General features: G+C 35.0%; 1 protein-coding gene across 3 annotated transcripts in view; it reads right to left on the reverse strand.

The window, feature by feature from the left end:
* Positions 1-1,133: 1,133 nt before the first annotated feature.
* Positions 1,134-12,155, reverse strand: part of LOC125861893 (40S ribosomal protein S19-3-like) — a 106,415-nt gene continuing 95,393 nt past the window's right edge. For 2 of the 3 annotated variants that reach the window (XM_049541806.1, XM_049541804.1), the window contains exons 2-5: positions 2,861-2,949; positions 2,323-2,413; positions 2,047-2,230; positions 1,134-1,373 (exon numbers count right to left, since the gene is read on the reverse strand). In XM_049541806.1, coding sequence (XP_049397763.1) covers positions 1,301-1,373; positions 2,047-2,230; positions 2,323-2,413; positions 2,861-2,944 — 432 coding nt within the window. In that variant the 5' untranslated portion in view covers positions 2,945-2,949 and the 3' untranslated portion in view covers positions 1,134-1,300. Of the gene's footprint in view, positions 1,374-2,046; positions 2,231-2,322; positions 2,414-2,860; positions 3,053-12,155 lie in introns of those variants that run through there. The other variant, XM_049541803.1, reaches the window with a different exon arrangement.

Genomic DNA, 12,155 nt, shown 5'->3' on the forward strand with positions numbered 1-12,155 from the left:
AAAAAGAATCTCTTTTACAAAAAAAAAATTGGTCATTGATATTTGATATTTTGTGTACAAAATTCAATCAACTCATACAATTTACATACAAATTGCATACAAAATTATTGTCCCTTTTAAAATTGAGATAGAGACTCCAAAGGATATCTCCAATTGTTCATTCCAAATAAACAACAATTTGCAAAACTCAATTTTTAAATGTAATTCCTCAAAACATTTAAATAAATTATGTTTAACAATTCGTGTAATCTTGTTTAAATTTGCCACAAATAAGATGAGTTCTCTTCTTTTAATTTCGCTGTCAAAAATCCATGTGATCCGGAAGAGAAATAAGCTCAAAAATCAGAGCGGAGATTTTCTTTTAATTTCACAATGAAGTCTCATATTCACTAATCACATTTTTATATTAGAGGATAGGGGTAGAGAATATGAGAAAAATTAGTCTAAAATGAAAAAGATTTGAAGTCTAATAGCAATAAGTTTGTACATAATTGATAAATATTTTATGTTATATTACTAAAAAAACCTCCCTAGTAGTGTGCTGAACTTTGTTGAATATTGAATATGGTAGGCAACAAGTAAATCTAAAACAAAAGATGATTCCTAGGTTTGGTTACTGAGAACAAGACATCAAAGGTGTTAGATGATTGGCATTACCCAATAGGCCAATACAACACACCCAATGAAATCCCACCAAGTGAGGTCGCACTACCTCGTGGAGGTAGAGAGGTTTCCGAAAGACCAAGCAAAAATGTATCAAACCCAACATTACCCAATTCTATACCTTGTTCCACACCAAACAAAATATTTACAATCTACTAACGATGAAATTCCTAACAGACGAACACCAGCAAGCACCTCAACTGTGACCAAAAACAAAGTTTGGACACTCAGTTCTACACGTCCCTTCTTATTGGTCTTATAAACTCAGTCGATAAAAGGAAAATATATCCCGAAAGGGAAAGGGAGCAGAGGGTAAGATATGATCACGCGAGGGACACGAAGGCATTAAGAAAGCAATCANGCAACCCCCCCCCCCCCCTTGATACTTAGGTGATTCTCAGGGATCTATATATAACTATATGGAGTAATGATGCATTGAATGCAAGATATGCCACAATACACACTCAGGGTACTGAAAGGGCAAAACTTGACATACTGAGAAAGACACAAAGTTTCGAAAAGGCAAAAACATCCACAAAATTTGATTTAACAATACCCTAAATCTATTTAGGTCCAAACTGAAACAATAAGTTTGAGCTAACTCATGTATTCATAAGATTGAATGAACTCATCTCTCTCAACAAGCAACAGCAATTCTTCCAGCAACCTGGTCAAGATCCCGCTGGCCACTGGATGTGATCCTCCTTCCACTAGATAAAAAGAGAGAACGAAATTAGACAGACAAATAACAAGATATTCATCGATTTTCATTCTTAATGCAGCTGATAAAGTTGAGTTGTGAGCATCGCTAGCAATAAGGATGTCTCTCCATACAGAACAAGGTGAAATACTTCATCTCGATTCATTTAACCCATGTTATTATTTTCAATTGAAAAGTCAGCAACCTCTTATCGTTTCCCTGTATAATCAATCAATCACAAATATCACATTCTTACTACAAAGGGAGCAGTCACTCTTTACAATTGTCTTTGACCTCTTTCATGAATAAAGAGTTTTAATTGCCGCATTAAATGATTTAAGCACAAATATTACCACCTGAATGACACTCTTTTTCTAAGCAAGACTATCCAGACTCCTCGTGATTTTCTTTTCTGAAGAATGCAAAAAATTTGCTGGCTCCATAAAATGATTAACGCATATATTCATATCACATATTCAATATATGGACAACAAGCTCAGAAAAAACAGGAGAAAACCCCATCAGTACTATCCCCAACTATATTTATCCTTACCACCTAAAATGACTTGCCAAAGTTAAGATAACAAACAGGCTTCTGACTGATCAATGAATTTCATTCATACAACCACTACAGATAAGGAGACGCATCAAATTCAGCAGCATTATGGCAAAAGGTTACTTACCCCTTAGGCTCAAAGTCAATGATGTTCATGTTCTGCAATTGTTGAAGAATGTGGCGGGCAACTGAACCACTGCTTTTGCAAAAATGACGTGGACGGCTTCCATTCCTCTGGTTACCACCATAGATTCTTCGGAACCCACCGACACCAATACCTCCTCTCAAATAGATCTTCCTCGCCATAGAAGCTGCCATACATCAAAATAAAATAGTGCAAGTTAGAAACAATAATAATCACCATGGATAAGTTCCTTCCTCTGATCATGGAGATGAGACATACCAGCTCTGATGTAGTACCAATCAGCATCATATGGGGCAAGCTCCTTTAGCTTACCAGTCTTGACTATATCAGTCCATTCAGGAAGCTCCATCTGCAAAAATCAAAGGTAATAAGCAAGAATAACAAGCAAAAAATAAACACAATTATAACTCAAACTTGCATGAAATTGCAGGAATTAACAAGAAAACAAAGTACCCTATGCTAGAAAGTAAGGCAGATCTGAACAAATAACTTCCGGTAGGAAAATTCAAAAAGAAAAAAGGGGCAAAATGCAACGAGGTCCACTCAATCCAACAAGAAGAAGAACAAATATCATTTTTACATTATAGCGCAGTATTCATGAAGTGTGTATACAAAATTGAAATCCTCACACAAATTTGAATATCTTTGAATCCAGCAAATAGCTACAAAAAACGTTAACATAATTCTGCGTTGTTTCTATTACTATATTCAATGATCTAAGCAATAGTAGTTGAGAAAATCGAAGCAAATATGAATAAAAAGTTTGTGTCTGTAAAGAAAGAAAGAATGTATAGACCTTTCCGGAGCGCTTGAGATGAGCGGCATAAGCCTTGACAAAGTCGTGGGGGGAAACATCTTTCACACTTCTTGCTGCCTCCATCTTCGCCGCTGCGCTGCAGATCTTTCTCCACTCTCCAGCAAGGGTTCGTAAGAGATTTACTTAGAATGGATGCTAGGGTTTATAGTGTTGCAGCTCTCTCTAAGGGCAGGCGGGCCTACCTTCATAATAAGCCCAAACGATTTGGGCTTCATTTCAACAAAAGTCCAGTCTCTCAACACGACCTTTACATGGATGGCTAAATAAAGGAAAACACATTGTAATTATTAATTAAGGAGGAAATGACATAGACGTACAATAATTACATACAATTGGCAAATTTTAGCCTAGAATTAATTAGCATCTTTTAGTCCAAAACAAATTAGCAACTATTAGCCCAATACTAAAAAAGAGAAATATTGTAGATTTATTTTTTTTAAAAACGTGTCTGTAACTAACCGTCAAAAAAGGACATGGGTTGATTAATCTTCCTCATTATTTATCAACTCCTACAAACAAGAAAAAGGAGTGTTTCAGTTTTCCTAAATCCCTAACCTAATTCAGAAACAGTGAATTTGAAAAACCTTTCAACGCGAAATCGATCTTCAAACATCAAAAAAACAATGACAACTTCGCTTGTTTTGATTCATCATAACGGTGAATGGGACAGTGATAACAATTTTGTGAACTATTCCATGGAAGGGATTGTTGTCAATACAGATGTTGTTTTCAATGGATTCATTCAATTGATTGCAAAACACCTCAATGTCGACACTTCTCTTAATTCTTTGGAAATTCGTTACAAACTTGATGAAACAACAATACCAGTGTTGATACGAAACAATATGGGATTGCAAGTATACATTGGATTGAAGAAAAAAACAAGAAATTTCAAAGATTATCCACTTTGCATAATTTGGAAAGTTATTGACATACATCATATGGTTCCAATTACTGATGGTGTGGTTGATAATGTCAATACTCATTTTAATACAAATGATTTCAACAACACAAACACTTTAGATTTGGTAGAATACAACATGTCGGCTTGAGAAACTGCATATTTTGAAGAATGCGCTATTATTGAGAGTGTTATAACAGAGATACCAGCAGAAGGTCAATTTTACAAGAAAAAAAAAGATTCTCAAGTCATTAATGCAAAATTATGCTATACGAAAAAAGTTTCAATTTAAGGTGATAAGATCAAGCGCATCAAGGTAAGATTGAATTCTGCAAAAAATAATCATATATACATTATGTAGCTTTTAAAGAATTAGTATTTGTATACATTCAATTATATATTTTTTGCACCAATGTATACACAACCATGTATACATAAGTATTTATATACATTCAATAGTAAAGCTTATGCACCAATGTATATACACAACCGTGTATACATAAGTATTCATACACATTCAATAGTAATGTTTCTGCACCAATGTATACACGCAAACATGTATACATACTAGTTTGTATACATTCAATTGTATTGTGTTTGCACCAATGTATACACACAACCATATATATTGTAAATATGACTAACTTATGTGTGTTGATTCAATTAGATTTTATATCAACTCTACTGTATGGCAATAATGCATACATTGATTTTTACATATTCATGTTCAACCAGAATATTATGTGTAAACTATATATATTGTTTTTATACGTTATAGGTACTTTCTTCGATGTGTAAATGATAATTGCACTTGGAAGTTCAGAAGCTCAACCTTGCACAAGTCAAAAAATTTCAAGGTTAGAAGATTCATTGTTGACCACACATGTTCGGCAAAAGATAAGCTAATGTCGCAACGAAATACTACCTCAAGCGTACTTGGAAGATGGATAACGGATAATTATGATAATCCAAAGGTTGTATACACTGCAAGAGATATAATCTGTGACATGAAAAAATAAATTGGCATTGATTTGACTTACTGGAAAGCACACATAGCAAAGTTAAAAGCTTTACAATTGGTGAGAGGTGATCCACGGGATTCGTATGCTGAGATACCAAGTTACTTGCACATGTTAAAGCAATCAAATCCAGGTTCTTTTGTTAGCTTGAGGAAAACATCAGAAGGACATTTCCTTTATGCTATTGCAGCTCTAAATTCTTCTATAAAAGGTTGGGAGCATTGCAAGCCAGTTGTAATAATTGATGGCAGCTTTTCCAAGCAACATATCATGGTACATTTTTAACCGCAAGTTGTCAAGATGCTCGAGGTATGAATACAATATTTTTTTAAAATAATTTCTAAAATCATATTTTTGCATTAGTTTGTTACTCAAACAAGTCTTTTTTCCAATCGTTTTTTTCATGATTATTTTTATTTAGGTCATATACTACCATTGGCTTACGCAATTGTTGACTCAGAAAATAATGCATCATGGAAATTATTTTTTGAAAAGTTAAAAGAAGCATATGGTGTGAGGGAGAAAATGTGTTTTGTGTCTGATAGACATCACAACATAATAAGAGCAATATCAGTAGTTTTTCCAGATTTACCACATTATGTTTGTATGTGGCATTTATGGAAAAACATCAAGGAAAATTTTAGGAGAAATCAATTACAAATAAGGGAAATGTTTTATGCAATGGCCCGAGCATATGTACAAGATTTTGATTACTATATGACTGAAATTTGACGTATTGACTATCGAGTAAAGGAGTACTTGTTTGATATTGGACATCATAAATGGTCACGCGCACATTCTACAAGCAATAGGACAATGACCATGACTCCCAAAATTGCAGAGTCACTTAATTCAGCAACTAAAGACGTAAGGGATCTCCCTGTAACAAGGCTACTTGAAGAGATGAGGAAATTGATTGAGAAATGGAATTATGAGAATTCAAAGGAAGCTCAATTTACAAAATACAATTCTTTCGGCAAAATATGAATCAATACTTGCTAAAAATCTTGAAGTTGCACAACATATGATGGTAAAAAATTATTTATGTATAGTTGTTATGTATTTATTGATATTATTATTTTTGAATCTAACAATGTTTCTTACATAGGTGACGCCTTCAAGTGATTATCTCAATTCTATCACACATCTGGGAAAGACATCCATTGTTTGTATTAGGGAACGAAAATGTGCATGCAAACGTTTTCAACTAGATAAAGTACCTTGTTCCCACGCCTTAGCAGTATTAACAACCAAGGGATTGGATGGAGAGAACTAGAGTTCTTTGTACTATACTAAGGAGAACATGATAAAGACATGAAATATTAGTTAAATTAATGCCCGATCCAAGTACTTGGGAAGTACCAGATGAGGTCATTGAAGAGATTTTATTGCCACCAATAGAAAATAAAGTGTTTGATCGACCTAGGAAGAAAAGACAAGAAAAGGCATGGGCATCAGAACCAAAAACATATAAAACATCATGTGGTCAATGTAGACAAGAAGGGCACAACCGACGTACATGCAGGAACATGCCTATAAGATAATAGCTTAGGGATACTATCTTCTATATATATAAACTATGTACTATGTTTAACAAACAATTTCAAATTCCATTAATGTCTTGAATAAGTTTTTATATAATTTGTGATATCATTATTTATAATTCACGCATGTGTTATATTAGAAAGTGTAATAAGTTTACAATTCTAAGTTGCTGCAACTATTTAACTAAAAAATTCAAGTCACTATACATATACATATGAACCTGCAAAATTAACTAATTGGAAATAAGATTAATAATAATTGTTGAGAATATGAAAGTTGTTAGTAACTAACTTAGGGATTAATTAGGTCAGTAAATTACTATTAGCTATTAGACAGTTAGTTAGTAGAAGATTCCCTTCAAGTATTGAGTCGGTTAGTTGTATGTGTATAAATAGTGTCACGTTATATATGTGTAGTTAGCTTTGATCAATAACACTTGATTCTTCTTTCTTTCCAGAACCTTCTCTCTCAATCTATACTTTGTTTCAATATCCAGTTTACTGTTTTAACATGGTATCAGAGCCATTAATGGCTATCGAAGCTCCATTGATCGGTGTTCAGCAATATCAATTTCATTTCCTATTTTTTCGATTCGATTTTCAGAAATTTTCTCCGTTGTTTTTTTTTTCTGGTTAAATCTCATCTCACATTCATTAATGGCGATTGGAAGTTCATCCTCAGAAGCCAATGGAGACGATATCAATGGATCTGGACATGTTAACACTCCACGATCCACTTCAAGTTTCGACTCTTTTGATCCATTTTTTCTACATAATTCTAATGTTCCAGGTGTGAATTTGGCTCACTATGTTCTCACTGGAATGGAAAATTACACACTCTGGAGTAAATCGATGCGTATTGCCTTGCTAGGAAAGAACAAAATTGGTTTTGTTGATGGCACTTGCAGGAAGGATATGTATGAAGGTCAGATGGTACATCAATGGGAGCGTGTGAATGCAATTGTGTTGTCTTGGATCATGAGTGTTGTGGCAAAGGATCTGGTAAATGGAATTATGTATTCTTCAAATGCCTACAAGGTTTGGGCAGATCTCAAAGAGCGATTTGATAAGGTGAATGCCACAAAGATCTATCACATCCACAGAGGGATCGTAACATTGACTCAAGGTACATCGACTATTTCTGTCTATTTTTCGCGATTGAGTGAGCTTTGGGAGGAGTATGAATCCTTAGTTCCACCTCCCTCATGCTCATGTGCTAAGTCTTGTGAGCTCATCAACAATCTGGAGCAACAAAAACTCATGCAATTTCTAGGTGGACTGAATGAAAATTACAATCAATCGAGAAGTCAAATTCTGATGATGTCATACATCCTTTCAGTGAATCAAGCCTATTCTCTGATTATTCATGAGGAGAGTCAACGTGCACATTTGAATGTGGTTGCACAAAGCTCTCACTCTATACCACACTATGAGGAAGGTGAATCTTCTGCTCTTGCTGCAGTTGCTATGTCATGATATGCTCCTAACTCCAAACAAAAATCTGTTGTGACTTCTCGTTATGAGGAAGGTGAATCCTCAAATTCTGCTGCTGCTGCAAATGACATCTACTCAAGGACTAACACTAATATGAGAGGGAAGAAGAATTTCAATCTTCAATGTGAACTCTGTCATCTTAAAGGTCATACTAGAGAAAAATGTTACAAGTTGATTAGTTATCCTCCCGATTTCAAATTCACCAGGAATAAAGATAGAGAGGATAATGGTTTCAGAGGAGGAAATTTCAACAGAGGACAAAATGGATATAGTGGATACAGGACTGGTGGTTATAGTGCTCACAATGCTCATCACGAAGGTTCACACAGTCATCAGGTTAATGCACCTCAATCAAAAGAACAAGGTTTCACAGCTGAGAAGTTTCAGAAGCTCCTCACATTGATTGACAAACAAGACTCACCTGAAAATGTAGCTAACAGGGCAGGTACTATCAATTGTTTTTTAGCTGATTTTAAGACTAACTTCTGGATTGTTGATACAGGAGCATCAAATCACATGGTTTCTTCCATGGACTTAATGTCATCTAGTACTACTTTTTCACCTTCTCCTCATAACCAAGTTCATTTACCAAATGGTGATATAGCTCAAATCACTCATAAAAGGACTTGTCAGCTAGACAAGGATCAACTCCTCAAAGACGTTCTGCATATACCTTTATTCAAATACAACCTACTATCAGTATCCCAGCTCACTAAAGACTTACATTGTTTTGCTTCTTTTTACCCTGATTTCTTTCTTTTTCAGGATCTTTACACTGGCAATGTAAAAGGGATTGGTAAGGTCAATGATGGACTCTACATTCTTTCCACCAAATCACCATCACTAGCCACTACTTCCAGCTTACAAAGTGTTTATACTTGTCTTTCTACTCATTCCAGTGGTGTCAAAAGCTCTATATGGCATCAAAGACTTGGCCATGCCCCAATCCCAGTACTCACTTAGATTCCAGACATCAAGCACACTTTAGATAGAACTCAAATCTGTAATTGTCCAATTTGTCATATTTCTAAGCAAACTAGACTTTCTTTTCATATTCATCAAACTGTTTCTAGTCAGCCTTTTCAATTAGTACATATGGATGTATGGGGTCCCTATAAACATGACACTTACAATGGAAATAAATACTTCCTTACTTTTGTTGATGATTTTAGTCGCATGACTTGGGTTTTCTTGTTGAAATACAAAAGTGACTGTTTGCTTCATTTGAAAGTGTTTATTCATCTGATACAAAATCAATTCAACACCACCATTAAGATCATGAGATCAGACTATGGTCTTGAATTCATTAATTCTCAATGCACATCTTTTTTTCAGTCTCTTGGTATTCTCCACCAACGAACTTGTGTTTACACCCCACAACAAAATGGGGTGGCTGAGAGAAAACATAGGCACCTACTAGAGGTAGCCAGAGCTTTACGATTCCAAGGTTTTATTCCTTTTAAATTCTGGGGTGATTGCATACTTGCTGCAACTTACATTATAAATAGGCAACCATCTAGTGTTCTTCATGGTACTTCACCCTATGAAAAGCTTCACAATACACCTCATTCATTAGCTCACATGAGAACTCTAGGATGTTTATGCTATGCCACTGATCCCAATCCTCATGACAAATTTTCACCCAGGGCTATAGCTGCCGCCTTCATGGATTATTCTCCTACTCATAAGGGATATAGATTTTATGATCTTCAATCCCATATTTTTTTTGTCAGTAGGGATGTTCGTTTTAGAGAACACATTTTCCCATTCAAACAACCTCCTACATCTTTTTCTGATTCTTCTTCCCCTAGTTTCCCTCTTCCATTATATCTTCTTGATCCAGATTTCACAACACCACCTGCTCGTTCAGACCTTATCTCCCAACCTCCATATGTTCCATTGGTCTCCCCTCAACCATTACCTTCTCTATCTCCAGTTTCTCAGGCTTTTACTCCTGTCAATTCTTCCCCTGCTTCACCTCCATCTCACAAAAAACCATTCAGGGCCACTAAACCTCCTATTTGGCTATCTGATTATGTTCATTCCCTACCTTCTACAAGACCCCATGCTCACTCCATTCATCATGTTATCCAATACTCTCATTTTAGCCCTGCATACAAAGCTTTTCTTTTCAAATTTTCTACTACCATTGAACCTAACTCTTATTCTGAAGCTATATTGGATGACATATGGGTTCATGCAATGAAATAGGAGATTGATGCTCTTGTACTTAACTAAACCTTGGAGGTTGTTGATTTACCAATTGGAAAGAAACCCATAGACTATAAATGGGTCTATAAGATCAAATATAATGTTGATGGTAAGGTTCAAAGTTCGCCTGGTGGCTAAAGGTTATACTCAGGAAGAAGGTGTTGATTTTCATGAAACTTTTTCCCCTGTAGCTAAAATGGTCACTGTCCGATGTGTTATTTCCTTGGCTGCAATGCATAACTGGCTTGTTTTTCAAATTGATGTCTTCAATGCTTTTCTACAAGGTGATCTTCATGAGAAAGTCTTTATGGTACTACCTCAAGGTTTTGGCAGTAAGGGGGAGACATCTAAGGTTTGCAGATTGAAGATATCATTACACGGACTTAAGCAAGCATCTAGGTAATGGAATATAAAACTCACTACTGCATTAATCAACTCGGGATTTCAACAAAGTAAGCATGACTATTCCTTGTTCACAAAAGCGGTAGAGCAGAAGTTTGTAATGATACTCATTTATGTAGATGATTAGCTGATTACTGGAAATGATCTACAACTTATCAAGGAGTCACAGAATATTTTGCAACAAAATTTCAAAATCAAAGATTTGGGGGAACTGAGATACTTTCTAGGCATAGAATTTTTGAGGTTCAGCAAAGGAATATTAATGACACAAAAGGAAGTACATATTAGAGTTGATCTCAGAATGGGGTCTAGCAGGAGCAAAGCCTGCCATAACACCCCTGGAACAGCATATAAAGTTTACTACATCTAACTATGACAAATACCTAAGAAAGCAGGATGATGATGACTCAGATGATCCACAACTGGTGGACAAAAATGCTTATCAGAGATTAATAGGAAAACTTCTTTACCTAGCAGTCACCAGACCAGACATTTCATATGCAGTGCAGACTCTAAGTCAGTTCATGCATGATTCGAAACAATCTCATCTAGAAGGAGTACTTCATGTAGTGAGATATCTGAAGGGAAGACCTAGTTTGGGCATTCTATTACGTAGTGAAAAGGACAATACACTTACAGATTTTTGTGACTCTGATTGGGCATCATGTGCAGTGACAAGAAAATCAGTAACAGGTTATTGTATGAAGTTGGGAAGTTCTCTGATTTCTTGGAGATCAAAGAAGCAAGAAATTGTATCAAGGAGTACTATTGAAGCAGAATATAGAAGCATGGCATCTGCAGTAGCTAAAATCATTTGGCTTGTGGGATTATTGAATGAAATGAACATGAAAGCGAGAGTACCAGTAGAGTTGTTTTGTGACAACAAAGTTGCCATTCAAATTGTTGGAAATCCTATATTTCATGAAAGGACTAAACACATAGAAATAGATTGTCACTTTGTTAGAGAAAAGATACAGAAGGGACTGATCAAGACACTGCATATCCCTGGAACTGATCAAGAAGCTGATATTTTGACTAAGGCTTTGGGAGGTCAACAACATCATTACATATTAGACAAGTTGAGGTTAACAGATGTATTTCAACCCTCAACTTGAGGGGGAGTGTTGAGAATATGAAAGTTGTTAGTAACTAACTTAGGGATTAATTAGTTCAGTAAATTACTATTAGCTATTAGACAGTTAGTTAGTAGAAGATTCCTTTCAAGTATTAAGTCGGTTAGTTGTACGTGTATAAGTGTCACATTGTATATGTGTAGTTAGCTTTGATCAATAATACTTTATTCTTCTTTCTGTCCAGAACCTTCTCTCTCAATCTATACTTTGTTTCAATATCCAGTTTACTGTTTTAACAATAACATATATTTTTAATACTGTCTACGCCTTCAAATAATAAATTTGAATTTGTTTAACGCAAATGATGAAACCAATTAGACATAATTTTACTTTTCGACAATCAAAAGCTTTGATTTCAGTTGAGACTTCAAAGAAATAAATTAACTCCTTGTTTATATGACTTCGAAGGTATGGATACATTTTAGACTAAGGAGAATGACTCTATTCCGTTTCCACAACACCATACACTATCATAAAAGTATCAAATTTCATAAATACATAATTAACGTTAATAGTAACAAAAAAAAAACTAGCTATTGCATCTTGCAAAATATACAAGCATCCACTTAA

This window comes from Solanum stenotomum, chromosome 4 (assembly GCF_019186545.1).
Source record: "Solanum stenotomum isolate F172 chromosome 4, ASM1918654v1, whole genome shotgun sequence".
Lineage (NCBI taxonomy): Eukaryota > Viridiplantae > Streptophyta > Magnoliopsida > Solanales > Solanaceae > Solanum > Solanum stenotomum.